The sequence below is a fragment of the Acipenser ruthenus genome, chromosome 19, assembly GCF_902713425.1.
Source record: "Acipenser ruthenus chromosome 19, fAciRut3.2 maternal haplotype, whole genome shotgun sequence".
Classification (NCBI taxonomy): Eukaryota; Metazoa; Chordata; class Actinopteri; order Acipenseriformes; family Acipenseridae; genus Acipenser; species Acipenser ruthenus.
In genome coordinates, this window is record NC_081207.1 from 14977364 (window position 1) to 14988714 (window position 11351).

Below are 11351 nucleotides of genomic sequence, written 5' to 3' on the forward strand. Positions count from 1 at the left end.
TGGCTGGCCAGGCAGGGCACGTAGTGCTCTCTTTGTGTTAAAACCTGAAGTGTGATGGACAGCCTCTATGCACCCCCAGATTATGATATTCTTAATATCCTTTTCTAAAGAATGTCCTGACCAAGTTTCCGCACAATTGGACAAGCAATTAGATATATAAAACCCTAAAGGGTAAGACAAATGCCTCCAGACACCCCCAGATTCTGATACACTCAAAACGGAATACAAATTCTAACCTCTCATCGCCTTTATTTTCCCTCCTTCTCCCCCACTCTTCTTCCCTCTCCTATGCTTCCATCTCTCACTCTCCTCCTTAGACACTATGATCTTGCTAGGGTCAGTGGAACGTTCAGAGCTGGAGGCTCTGATTGACTATCACCTGTCTCCTGAGCGACGGCTGCGATGTCATCACGAGGGGCGGCAGCAGATGGAGGCCATGCCCTACAATGGGCAGAGGTCACCCCCCCGGGGTCAGGGGGGGTCAGGGGCCACTTGGGAGTCATTCACCTTCGTGGACGAAGAAGTGGGGGAAGAGGGGGCGGGAGAGAAGGTTAGAGAAGAACGGGAGAATTTGTTACCCAGAAAATGAAATCTGATTCTGAAACAGTTTTTGAAATACTAAGATTTGAAATACTAAGATTTGAAATAGCGATGACGAGGTACTTAATGAACCACAAGAACTTTTGCTCTGTTTATTACAGTCAGAGAGAGTGACAAAACTGAAACTAATCTTTGTGTACTCGATAGAATCAAACACATCATTTCTAATTCAATATTTTCCCAGAACCCCCCTGTGTTCGATAAGCCTAACGGGCCCCTCTCCCCTCCCAAGCAGCAAGAACCGGACAATGAGACGCTGCCGGGTACGTGCTGCTCTAAGGACTCTCTGTCTGTCTGTCTGCAGTCTTAATGAAACTAAACTATGCGTTGTGTAAAATAACAATTCAGATGGAAACTGGACTAGTTTTGTTTTATTAATTGGAGTGTCTGTCTTTCTTTCCTTTATTTTTTATGATATCAAGCACTCTGGCTTTGTATTGTATGATTTTCTTTCTCTCTGACGGAGTGATCTGTGTTTCAGAGAAAGGTCATCTCCAGGCAGTGAGACAGACACTCCAGGGTTTATTCTGCCACTCCCCAGAAACACAACCAGAGGAACCAGCACAGGTCAGACTTCCTGACTGCTCCAGCGAAAACTGCTTCTGAAAACACTCCTCAAGGTCGTTTTCTAAAGTGAGCCAGGGAAGCATATCAGTTTTGCACAGGCTTCGGTGCACAGTGTAATGCTAATATGCTTCCCCATCTCACTGTTTTCTGAGTAAATTCTTCTTTCGGAGGTGCAGCATTCAAATGTGTTCAAAGACGTGAACCATTATTTAATTTACTAATTGCTAAGCAAAAAAAAAAAAAAAGAAGAATTGTAAAATAACACACAGATTTACCATAATGGATGTATCTTTCACATACAGGAGGTCAAAGAGCATGTGGTACCTAGTTCTTTAACTGAAGATGAGTCAGTGAGGGCACTAGTAAACAAATGTTTTTTTCCTTTAATCTTCCAGCAGGAGGCACCCCTGTCTGCAGACAGCATGAGCCCTGAAGAGGTGAGTTATTAATAGAGGGCACTGCATGTGTGTTCATAGAGTACTGTGAGCCTATTATAGAGATTTGCAATTCAGTTTTTCAACTTCAGAATTCAGCACTACATGGCAATGCCTAGAGGTTGGAATAATGGCAGGATGCACCATTTCTCCACTGGCTTTTACCATGGCAATGGAAGTAATCATTAGGGCATCAAAATGGGTAGTAGGAGGAGAGCGCTTGGCTTCTGGAATGCGACTACCACCAATTCGAGCATACATGGATGACATGACAACCATGACTACAACAGTAGCCTGCACTAATCGATTATTGGGCAAATTAACCAATAACATTGAATGGGCACGAATGCAATTCAAGCCCACTAAATCAAGGAGCATCTCTATAATTAAAGGCAAAGTAGTAGATAAAACATTCTTCATTAATGGTGAGGCAATACCAACAGTGTCTGAGAAGCCAGTGAAGAGTCTTGGGAGATGGTACGACGGGGATCTAAAGGACACAGTTTGTGTGGGAGAAGTTAGACAACAAGCAGTGGAAGGGTTGAAGATCATAGACAGCTGCGCTCTACCAGGTAAACTAAAACTCTGGTGCTTTCAGTTTGGTCTTCTGCCGAGGTTGCTGTGGCCACTGACTGTGTACGAGGTTTCTTTGACAACAGTAGAGAAGCTAGAAGCTTTAATCAGTTCATACATCAGGAAATGGTTGGGAGTTCCACGCTGCCTCAGCAGAGTGGGACTTTACGGTAAAGGAATACTGCAGCTACCAGTCTCTGCTCTAACCGAGGAGTTTAAGTGCACCAAGGTCAGACTGGAAATGACATTAGTAGAGTCACGCGACAAATGCGTAAGGGAGGCAGCACCTGTGTTGAAAACTGGAAGAAAGTGGGCGGCAAAGAAAGCTGTGGAAGATGCAAAGGCTGCCCTTCGAATTGGTGATATCATGGGGCAAGTTCAGCATGGAAGAGGGGGTCTTGGTCTCAGTTCAGCTCCTCCTACATGGCACAAGGCAGCCCCAGCTCAAAGGAGGAAGCTGGTAGTCAACGAGGTGCAAAAGCAGGAGAGGATGAGGTGTATAAAGGCCATTTCCCAGGCCAAGCAGGGAGAATGGATGAGATGGGAGAGTGTGGAACAACGCAAGATTGGCTGGCAAGACCTATGGTCAATGGAACAGAGCAGGATCAGTTTCCTCATCAGGTCAACATATGATGTTCTCCCATCACCACAGAACCTAAACCTCTGGGTAGGAGAGGATCCCTCATGTCCTTTGTGTTCATCACCTGCAACATTAAGGCACATTTTGACAGGATGTAAGGTGGCTCTTAGCCAAGGACGGTTTACTTGGCGCCATGACCAGGTGATGCGATGTTTGGCCTTAGCATTGGAAGACAAGTGTAACATGACCAATAAGTTGTCACCTGTTCCATCAAAACATTACACACAAAAGACAACATTCCTCCGCCCAGGAGAGCAACCACCAAGAAAAGGTGTTAAAACCAATCCTCGCCCAGGACAGCTGGAAGCTGCTAGAGACTGGAAAATGCTGGCAGATGTTGGTCAATGGCTTGTTTTTCCACCTGAGATTGCCACCACTAACCTTCGACCAGATATTGTCTTGTGGTCTGGATCAGCACGCCTTGTTCACCTGGTAGAGTTAACAGTGCCATGGGAGGATGCTGTAGATGAGGCGTATGAGAGGAAGAAACTGTGGTATGCTCAACTAGCCACTGAAGCGGAACAGCGAGGATGGAGAGTTCGGGTTTACCCAGTGGAAGTGGGTTGTCGAGGATTTGTGGCACACTCTACAACCCGGTTTCTCAGAGACGTCGGATTCAGTGGCCAAGAGTTGCGTCGCACAGTGAAGAACTTATCTGAAGCAGCAGAGAGGAGCAGCAACTGGCTGTGGTTGAGACGGAAAGATTCTGGCTGGGGATCTCAAGCACAATAGAAAGAAAGAAACGCTGATGTACAGGTAAGTAAGCTGGGCTGAGTTGAGTGGGGGATGGAGGGGGGTGATGCTGGGACGCCAGAATCACCGTCGAGCCCTCTTGAGGTGTCGTGGGCTAGTCGACGAAACACTGAGGATGGAAGGTGCCCACTTGAAAACCCCAGAGATGTACCCTACTTAGCTCAATCCAGACGGTTGTCATGCTGATGCGCTGGGGAGGCCGCACTGTGGTTGATCCCCGGAGCCAGCATGGCAGCCGTTGTGTGTGCTGATGCGCCAGGGAGGCAAAATAAGCTGATCCCTGGAGCCAGCATTACACTTCAGCCATTAACACCAGACAGAAGGATATCTACATCATCATGTGGAAGGAAACGTAAATGGATGGAGAAACATATGGCTCACATTAGTTTACTGTAAAGCTACGTCTTAGTTGGTGCTTATCTTGGCGAGAGCCGAGTTCAAATCAGCATGAAGTTTTAACATCTACTCTCGTGTAATGGAAATCATTAGCATTACAGCAATGATGGTGGCTGAATAACCCGGATGAGCCCCCAACTCTGCCAATGTAATCTGAAGTGACTTTCTCTTAAAATATATGATACAGATCTACGCATTAGGGTATGCTGATAATCATATTCGTAATTGCCTTTAAGAAGTATTTATCAGCATGCATTAAATACATCTATTCATTAATGTGTTGATTTCAAAACAAGAAAAGCTGTCCTTCCCTCACCTTTACAGTTGAGTATCAATCAATGGCTGTTAACTTCCGAATGGAAGCAAATTTTCCTCTCATCCGGGGCGCTGACATTTTTACTACCATACTGCTGTAAGAGGCCGTAAACTGACCAGGAAAATATGTTGCAAAATTAGAAAATCCAACTGATTTGTGACGTTTCCTTAAACTTAACTCAGTCGAGCAACTCCTCCAATCTAACCTGAAGCTAAACACTCTACGGATCATCGCTACATCAAACATATATGAGTCCAACACTAAGGTAGTAGGCCATTGATAGAGGTAATGAATGCCCATCTCTCATTGGTTGATTCGTTTCCAGGTAAAAGCCTGGGAGGAGAGAGAACTGGAGAAGCCAATCTGCTTTCAGAGTTGCCGGATAGACCACTCCCCCTTCCAACTAGTGGAGAAAACATCTCTTCACAAGGTGAGTGTTCAAAAATACAATGCAGAAATAAAAGGGCTGAGTAACAATGTTTGGATTCAGTGCAATAGCTTTGTGTGTCTGTATCCTTATCTAGTGTTGGTTCTGCTTAGTTCATTATTTACCAGATGCACTAACTATTCCATAAAACAAAAAAAAAATTCTTTCAACAGCTTCTAAAAGCTGAATGAATTTCTGAAGTGAGGAAGGGGTTTTAGAAATTACCACTAGGGGGTAGCAACCAGGGCAACTGTGAGTAAATAAATTGATTTTTATTTTTAAATTGAATTTAGGAGTGCCTAGTTATTTTACCCCCAATTTCCTCCCAAATTTAGCCTGTCCAATTACGCTCCCTCACAATTCCCCACACAGCTCAGAAGAAGTGAAGGTTGACGGACATCCTCCAATCCCCAAGCCAATCGTCTCTTTACACCCAGGAACTCGAGTGCAAATGTCAGTGAGCTACCGGCCAGTTCTGCAGGTGACTGCCTGAGCTCACTAAGAGCCTGGCTGGTAGGTCTGCTGCAGCGCGATCAACAACAACACTTTATGCGTTGCCCTCCTTTTTCATTCTTCAGCCACTAATATAGCCCGTGGCAGTCTGACGTGTGAGGTGACGTCGCAGACCTGGAAGGAAGTAGCAGCACCTTTATGTTTTTCGGAGGTTGAGAGCAAAGTGCTACTTTTTGGCCAATAGTCTTTTACGAGTAGGAGTTTGTGTTGCTCTTTCTGTATCAGTTAATAATTCCAGTCACAAGAGTTCTAGCTTTTGTAATTATAATGGCTTTTCCTAAATATAGTTTGTTTATGTTGAAGGCCTTAGCTGAGTTTCAAAAAGAGAAATCTTGTTTCATAATAACCTTTGTCGTCAGCTAGGCTGCTGTTACTGCTGCAAGCTGTTTCTTGACAGTTATCGTTCTTTTCCTGAGGGTCCTTTTGTTTGCAGCACACAACCTTTTTAATGGTGTAATACGCGTTGCCCTTCTTTTTTCATATTATATTTAAATAGTCAGGTTGTCACTATAATCAGTTTACCAGGATGACCTTGTACATTGATGTTATAAAACATACCTTGGCTAGAAAAAAAAAATAAATGTTGCGTGTCCTCGTTTTAACATCCTTTTGTTCCCCATTCCAGACACACACTCTGTTCTGTCTACTGGGACTGAGTCACGCCTACGTCACCAGTATCGGCAAACTGGTGGGAGTGGTGGCGCTTAAGGAGGTAAGACACACGCCAACACAAAACAATAAATATAGAAGAAATACTGCATTTTACTTTTAAGCCATTTCTTATTCTAAACTATTATGTACATATTGTTGATACATTACTTGTGAAAGATTCTCATAGTAATTCTGCACAGTATATATCTGCCATGGATTTCCCATGTTATGCTATGCATTTTACCATAGTTTGCCATGTGTATGCTCTACTGTAGTACAGCAGTATGAATAGTAGTGTAACCACATAGAGCAAATGGAAATAAAACAGACAATAACCAAATACCAAATTAGTTTAATTGAAACAGTGTGAAATTCAGCACTGTATGTTATTATGCAGCGTATAAAACGTACAACTGCTTAACGCTGCTATGCAATCACTGATTTATATAGTTGCACACTAAACCACACCTGTTTAAATTTAGTACTTTTAAAATAATCTTTGGTCCTTTCAAAATACATTCCAATAATGCAGGTCAAAAAAAAACAACAACACTATTCTTAATACAACATCACTGTATTAAACTGCAAAAATATTTTGAAAACGATTCAATATTTTCTTTCTTTCTTATGTAACTCAATTCAAAGACTACCGTCTTTTTCATCGTTTTGCATATCGGTAAAATATAATGTTTTACTTACACCTTTTAAAAATATAAAAAAAAAGACCAAATTGTTCACAATATTATGGATTTCAGTTATCCATTTTTTTAATTAGAACAAGTCATTAATGGTTTTCAGTTTGCATTGCAATAAGTACTGTATCTTAAATTACAGCAACGTGCTGTAACTGTTTTTTAAACAAATAAACAAACAGTCACATTTTAAACCATTATTTCAATACAAAAATGTCTCAAAAAACCACAATAATAACTACAGCATATCACTACACAAGAATCTACTCTATTTTGCTATTTTTAGTAATTAGAGAACGGTTTTATAACATTATTTTAAGTGAAACACCGCTCACATTCTGCTGCCAAATCAAAGTGCACTACTACAACAGGGTTAATCATCAAAAAGGTCCCCAGAAGGGAGTGGAGGCCCACAATTTGCCTGAAATAATCTGTAACTCAAACACTTTATATTCACCTTTAAACATAATAAAAAATAACTGTAGAATCAAAATATATTTATAAAATAAAGAAAAAATAAGGGCTCCTTACCCATGCTTTACCGTGCTTTCACTGTGCTTCATTACACTTTGTTATGCTTTTACTATGTAAAATTTGTATAAGTGTTAGTTTACCGTGGTTTGATTTTTAATATTCTTTCCTATACATCTCTGGTCTTTACAATGCATACATATGGTTTATCATGCTTTCACTGTGCTGTATTACACTTTGCTATGATTTTACAGGGATGGAAATAAGACTCCTGTTGCATAGCAGTTTCACCCATTCAGGTTTTAATACATGCTTAATTAGCCACAGTGTATAGGTAACAAGCTTGGGCATGTCTTATTAAACTCATTGTAAAACCAGGAATGTCTCAAACTGCTATGCAATGGGAGTCTTATTTCCATCCCTGTTTTACTATGGGACACCTATAAGGGATGTCATGGTCACCAACATTTTCAACTGATTTAGAATTGTTAGCGGGGAGTGGATGTTACTGACAGACTTGTTTCTGTCCCTCTCAGATCCAGAAAGCTATTGAAGGATCCACGCGCTCGGGGGTGAGACTGCGCCCCCCTTTGGCCAGTTTCCGGGCCAGCACCCGACAGAGACCCTCCGCCAAGACCCCGCCCCATCAAGAAATGCAGATGTGGGGGCGATCGATGGAGGAGAGGGGGGCAAGAGAAGGAGGAGAGCAGGGAGGAGGGGACAGTGGGGACTCAGAGGAGAGGCAGCTGCAGAATAACCACAGCCCCCAGTCGACAGGGACAGACAGGGGGCCTGTACTGGAGGAACTGGAGCTGAGGGGAGTGGAGAGCATCTGTGAGATCATCCGAGGACTGGAGCTGAGGGAGAGCGATCAGGACAATGAGGACGATGCCCTGTGAACCCAGCCCCCTGCCTGCGGCACACTTCAGCAAGGCTGGTTATTGACTCGCACCCTTTGTATGGGGTTTACAATCATAAAGAGCGGTTCCGAGATCCTCCAGTAACACTGCCATGTCCTTGTCTCTTATTAGCACTAGCAATATTATAACTGCACCCTTCAAAGGAGTGCTAACAAAGGCTTCTTTAAAATCCATTCTCTTACCTCTGATTAGCTTTATTAACATTAACTCTGCCCCCTTTTAAAGGAGCGCTAACCATCTTTAAAATCCATTCTCTTGCCTCTTGTTAGCCCTAGCAACATTATCACTGCCCATTTTCTTATCCGTTTTCTTACCTTTTGTTAAATCTAGCAACATTACCCTTATAAAAGTTTACCATAGTAAAAGCATAGCAAAGTCTAATGAACATAAGAACATAAGAAAGTTTACAAACGAGAGGAGGCCATTCAGCCCATCTTGCTCGTTTGGTTGTTAGTAGCTTATTGATCCCAGAATCTCATCAAGCAGCTTCTTGAAGGATCCCAGGGTGTCAGCTTCAACAACATTACTGGGGAGTTGGTTCCCCTGGGTCGACACTGTCTATATCTTTTAGAATTTTGAATGCTTGAATCAGATCACCGCGTAGTCTTCTTTGTTCAAGACTGAATAGATTCAATTCTTTTAGCCTGTCTGCATACGACATGCCTTTTAAACCTGGGATAATTCTGGTTGCTTTTCTTTGCACTGTAATGAAGGATAGAGAAAGCGTGGTAAAGCATAGGTAAGCATTTTAAAGCCCAGAGAGGTATGGTAAGGCATATTAAAATGCACAGCAAGGGAAAAGCACAGGAAAATTGTAAGATTATATTAGGAAATTTCTAGGTAACACTTTATTTTGAGTGTCATAAATAAGTATTTCATTAATATGCAATTAAAAGTTTAGTTAAACTGTCAATAGATATGCCAAACGTGTGTATCTATCACTAGTTTAAGCTTGTATGTACAGTATATTGAGTATGTTTTTTGAGACTTAGTAGTTTCTTGCTCCGTAAAATAAAGACTGGTATGTAGCATCACTGATATTGTATGAGCTATCCACACTACCTAAATAATTACATTTAAATCACTTAATTGCCATTCACAATCACCTATTGAAAATGTGATGATCATGTAAAATAAGTATTAGAAGCTTTACATACCAGTCTTTGTATGTCTTTTTTTTACTGGAGCAGGAAACTACCAAGCATCAAAACACATACTCATACATATGAAATATGAGCTAAAATGGCAGTCTAATGATAGTTACAGACACATGCATGGCATATCTATTCTGTTTGTTAACATGTAACCAAATTTCAGCAAATACTAGCCACTAGCATTAACAGATATAGGCAATTGATCAAGTTACCTTTCCCCTGGAGAAAGCCTCAGATGCTACATTGATAGTCCCGATGATCTGGAGGTATTGGGAGCTTCTCGTCTGTGTCGCCTCTATGCTTGGTATTTATACTCTCGTTGTCTCAGAGTCTATGTGACTACTGTTTGTTCCTGTTATCTTACTAGTTATAGTTGCCAACAGTAGAATGAGTTATTCAGCTGTTACTCCACTCAGGTGCAACCAACCACAAACTATTCTTTTCTACAAGGTTACACAGTTCTCCTTTCCCATACTTTCTAATACATGCCTTATCACTCCACAGTCTAAGCCTAAGGCCATGTGGGGGTGTTGCCTTAGCAACTCTACTAATGCCAATGTCACCTCAGCAAACTGTTTTTTCTGCCATTTGCACTCTACTAATATACATTTCCCTACATCCCTATTTTCTGCTGTTGAAGATCTGTGAGTTCTAAGCTTCTTCAGTTTGGAACATGCAGACATTTCAAAGACAGCACTATAGATGAAAAGTTGCTGTTGCTTCCTGGTACCTGTTTCTTTAAAATGTCTTCATTGGAAAAGACAACAGCTGCATCAAAGATTGGAAATATTTCTGCTAAAGATCACTCTGTCCAGTACAGGAAGGGGACATTTCAAGTATCTGTTGTTATTTTTACATTTATGTTTTTATTTTGTTTGATAATTCATTGATGGTGAAACTGGAATGTGCTTAAAAGGTGGGCTTAAAAAGCTAAATATTTATACAATTTATCATTTACTCTTTGTATAATAACTCTTGAGAAAAATATTAATTTTGAATGTGACAATGCTATTTCTCTGCTTTATTGCATATTATGCTTAATTGTGAAATATCTTGAAATGCCTATTTTTAGACCCTGAAATGCCATGAAAAACATACAGCCCTACTAATTACTTTCTGTGGCATAGTTCAAACTCCCGGCAAAGATATAAGAATGTAGCAGTTCAGCTGTAGTGTGACATTTACAATATATTTAATAAAACAAGGAAAGACTCCCCACAAAAGGGGAGGGTTGGAGTGATAATGTTAATTAATCTCCTAAGGATTAGATTTGGGCTAGCTCTGCTTGTGTTTTTCTCTTTATCTGCATTTTCCGAGCTTGTAGAATCGTAGTTCTCGACTCCAAAAGAAAGCCCATAAAAAGTAACCTTTCAACTCCGCTTCACACGGCAACCAGGATTCAGACTCAGATAACAAAAATTAGAAAATGATTCAAATTCAATACTAGAAGCGCAACGAAACTCAGAATAGTTGAGGTGAGATAAAGTTAAAAATACACATTAGAAGCAATCTATCTTTTAACACATACTGTATATATATATATATATATATATATATATATATATATATATATATATATATATATATATAGACACACACACACACACACACACACACACAGTCGTTTGCAGAAATATTCACCCCCTACCAATAATGTCACATTTTGTTGAATTAAAAATAATTTATGCACAGTTTTTCAAACAAACTTTTTTTTATTCAAAGCTGTAGTAGTTAAACTGAACACTGTTATATGAGGAGGAAGTTAAATGTCAGCAAAACTTGCAAAGAAAATCTACAAAATAAAATGTACTGGTTGCATAAGTATTCAGCCCCTTAAGTCAGTACTTGGTAGAAGCACTTTTTTGCAGCAATTTCTGCTATGAGTCTTTTTGGACAGGTCTCTACTAACTTTGCACAGTAGGATGGTGAAATTTTTGCCCATTCTTCACAGGAAAATTGCTCCAGTTCTGATAAGTTTGTTGGGGATCGTCAAAGGACTGCAATCTTCAAGTCTTGCCATAAATGTTCGATTGGAATCAAGTCAGGACTTTGACTGGGCCACTCAAGAACATAAATTATCTTGTTCAACCACTCCAGTGTGGCTTTGGCTTTGTGCTTTGGGTCATTGTCCTGCTGAAATGTGAATTTCCTCCCCAGTTTCAGAGTCTTGGCTGAAAAACAGGTTTTCCTCAAGGATTTGCCTCTACTTTGCACCATCCATTCTCCCCTCTATCCTGACAAGCT

At 40.9% G+C, this 11351-nt stretch overlaps 1 protein-coding gene across 1 annotated transcript in view; it reads left to right on the forward strand.

Moving 5' to 3' along the window:
- LOC117424807 (chloride channel protein 1-like) overlaps nucleotides 1-10405 on the forward strand; it is a 45922-nt gene extending 35517 nt beyond the window's left edge. The window contains exons 15-21 of the mRNA XM_058992193.1: nucleotides 318-550; nucleotides 806-863; nucleotides 1082-1167; nucleotides 1470-1604; nucleotides 4605-4709; nucleotides 5845-5931; nucleotides 7570-10405. Coding sequence (XP_058848176.1) covers nucleotides 318-550; nucleotides 806-863; nucleotides 1082-1167; nucleotides 1470-1604; nucleotides 4605-4709; nucleotides 5845-5931; nucleotides 7570-7932 — 1067 coding nt within the window. The 3' untranslated portion in view covers nucleotides 7933-10405. The remainder of the gene's footprint in view (nucleotides 1-317; nucleotides 551-805; nucleotides 864-1081; nucleotides 1168-1469; nucleotides 1605-4604; nucleotides 4710-5844; nucleotides 5932-7569) is intronic.
- The last annotated feature ends 946 nt before the right edge of the window (nucleotides 10406-11351 follow it).